Here is a 944-nt window from a genome sequence, read left to right on the forward strand (position 1 = left end):
TGCCATCTTTTTGTTCTAGCTATCTTCTTTTTACCATTTTTTGGTTTACTTTTTGTTTTAGCTATCTTCTTTTACTAAAAATTTAGTCAATTTCCCATGAAGTGGCTTACTGGCTTTAGCTGTAGTGTTGTACCCAACTTGAAATAATGTTATATTTACTTGCAAAGCTCATATTTGATCCTAGAATGTGATTTAATTTAAATTAATTTTTTGTATTAAATAGGTTGAAATTGTGAAGTGAGAGTCAATATGATCTCAAAAAATTTCAAGCCTCAAACCACTTCAAATTCTCCTCTGCTAAGCTCTCCTCCATGTCCAGTTATTCACAACATCAATGATGTCAATCCTTATCGGGATGAGTTTAGTGTTTCCATGCTTGAGGATCTTAGTTTTGAGCTTGACAACTATATTGACTATGCGCGAGAAGTGGGCAATGATTTCTCTAACTTGAAAAGACTTGGAGATCTTTCAGAGACATTGGTTAAAACAAATTTGCACAAGACTTGGAGGCTTGTTTATTTGCTTGTGAAGTTGAGCTTAATATTACCTGTCGCTACTGCAACGGTGGAAAGAGCTTTTTCTTCGATGAAGTGTATTAAAAATGAATTGCGTGGCAGAATTGGTGATGAATTTTTGAATGATTGTTGAGTTTGTTATATAGAGAATGAAATATTTGAAAGTGTACCTAATGAAACAATCATTGATCGTTTTCAAAAGATGGCTATTCGCCGAGTACAATTGTAATGATAATGGCTAAAGTTTAGTACTTTCAAAGTCTCATTATCTGAATATCTGCACTTGGCTAGTTTTGTTTTTGAGCTTCTGTAACGTCTGATCAAGAAAAACAATTTGGTTTGCCCCTCATTTCCTTTGTTAATCTGCTTTTGATTTTTTGACATTACATTGGGTATATTGTTGTTGTTGTTGTTGTAATTTATTTTTTT

General features: G+C 32.8%; 1 protein-coding gene across 1 annotated transcript; it reads left to right on the forward strand.

Moving 5' to 3' along the window:
- The first annotated feature begins 249 nt into the window (after positions 1-249).
- On the forward strand, positions 250-648 carry LOC132066404 (uncharacterized). Its single transcript, XM_059459722.1, has one exon. It carries the CDS (start codon positions 250-252, stop codon positions 646-648), a length of 399 nt encoding a protein of 132 aa, XP_059315705.1.
- Positions 649-944: the final 296 nt, after the last annotated feature.

The sequence above is a fragment of the Lycium ferocissimum genome, chromosome 8, assembly GCF_029784015.1.
Source record: "Lycium ferocissimum isolate CSIRO_LF1 chromosome 8, AGI_CSIRO_Lferr_CH_V1, whole genome shotgun sequence".
Lineage (NCBI taxonomy): Eukaryota > Viridiplantae > Streptophyta > Magnoliopsida > Solanales > Solanaceae > Lycium > Lycium ferocissimum.

Coding starts and splice junctions, on each gene's coding strand:
- LOC132066404 (XM_059459722.1), top strand. CDS start 250: ATGATCTCAAAAAATTTCAAGCCTCAAACCACTTCAAATTCTCCTCTG.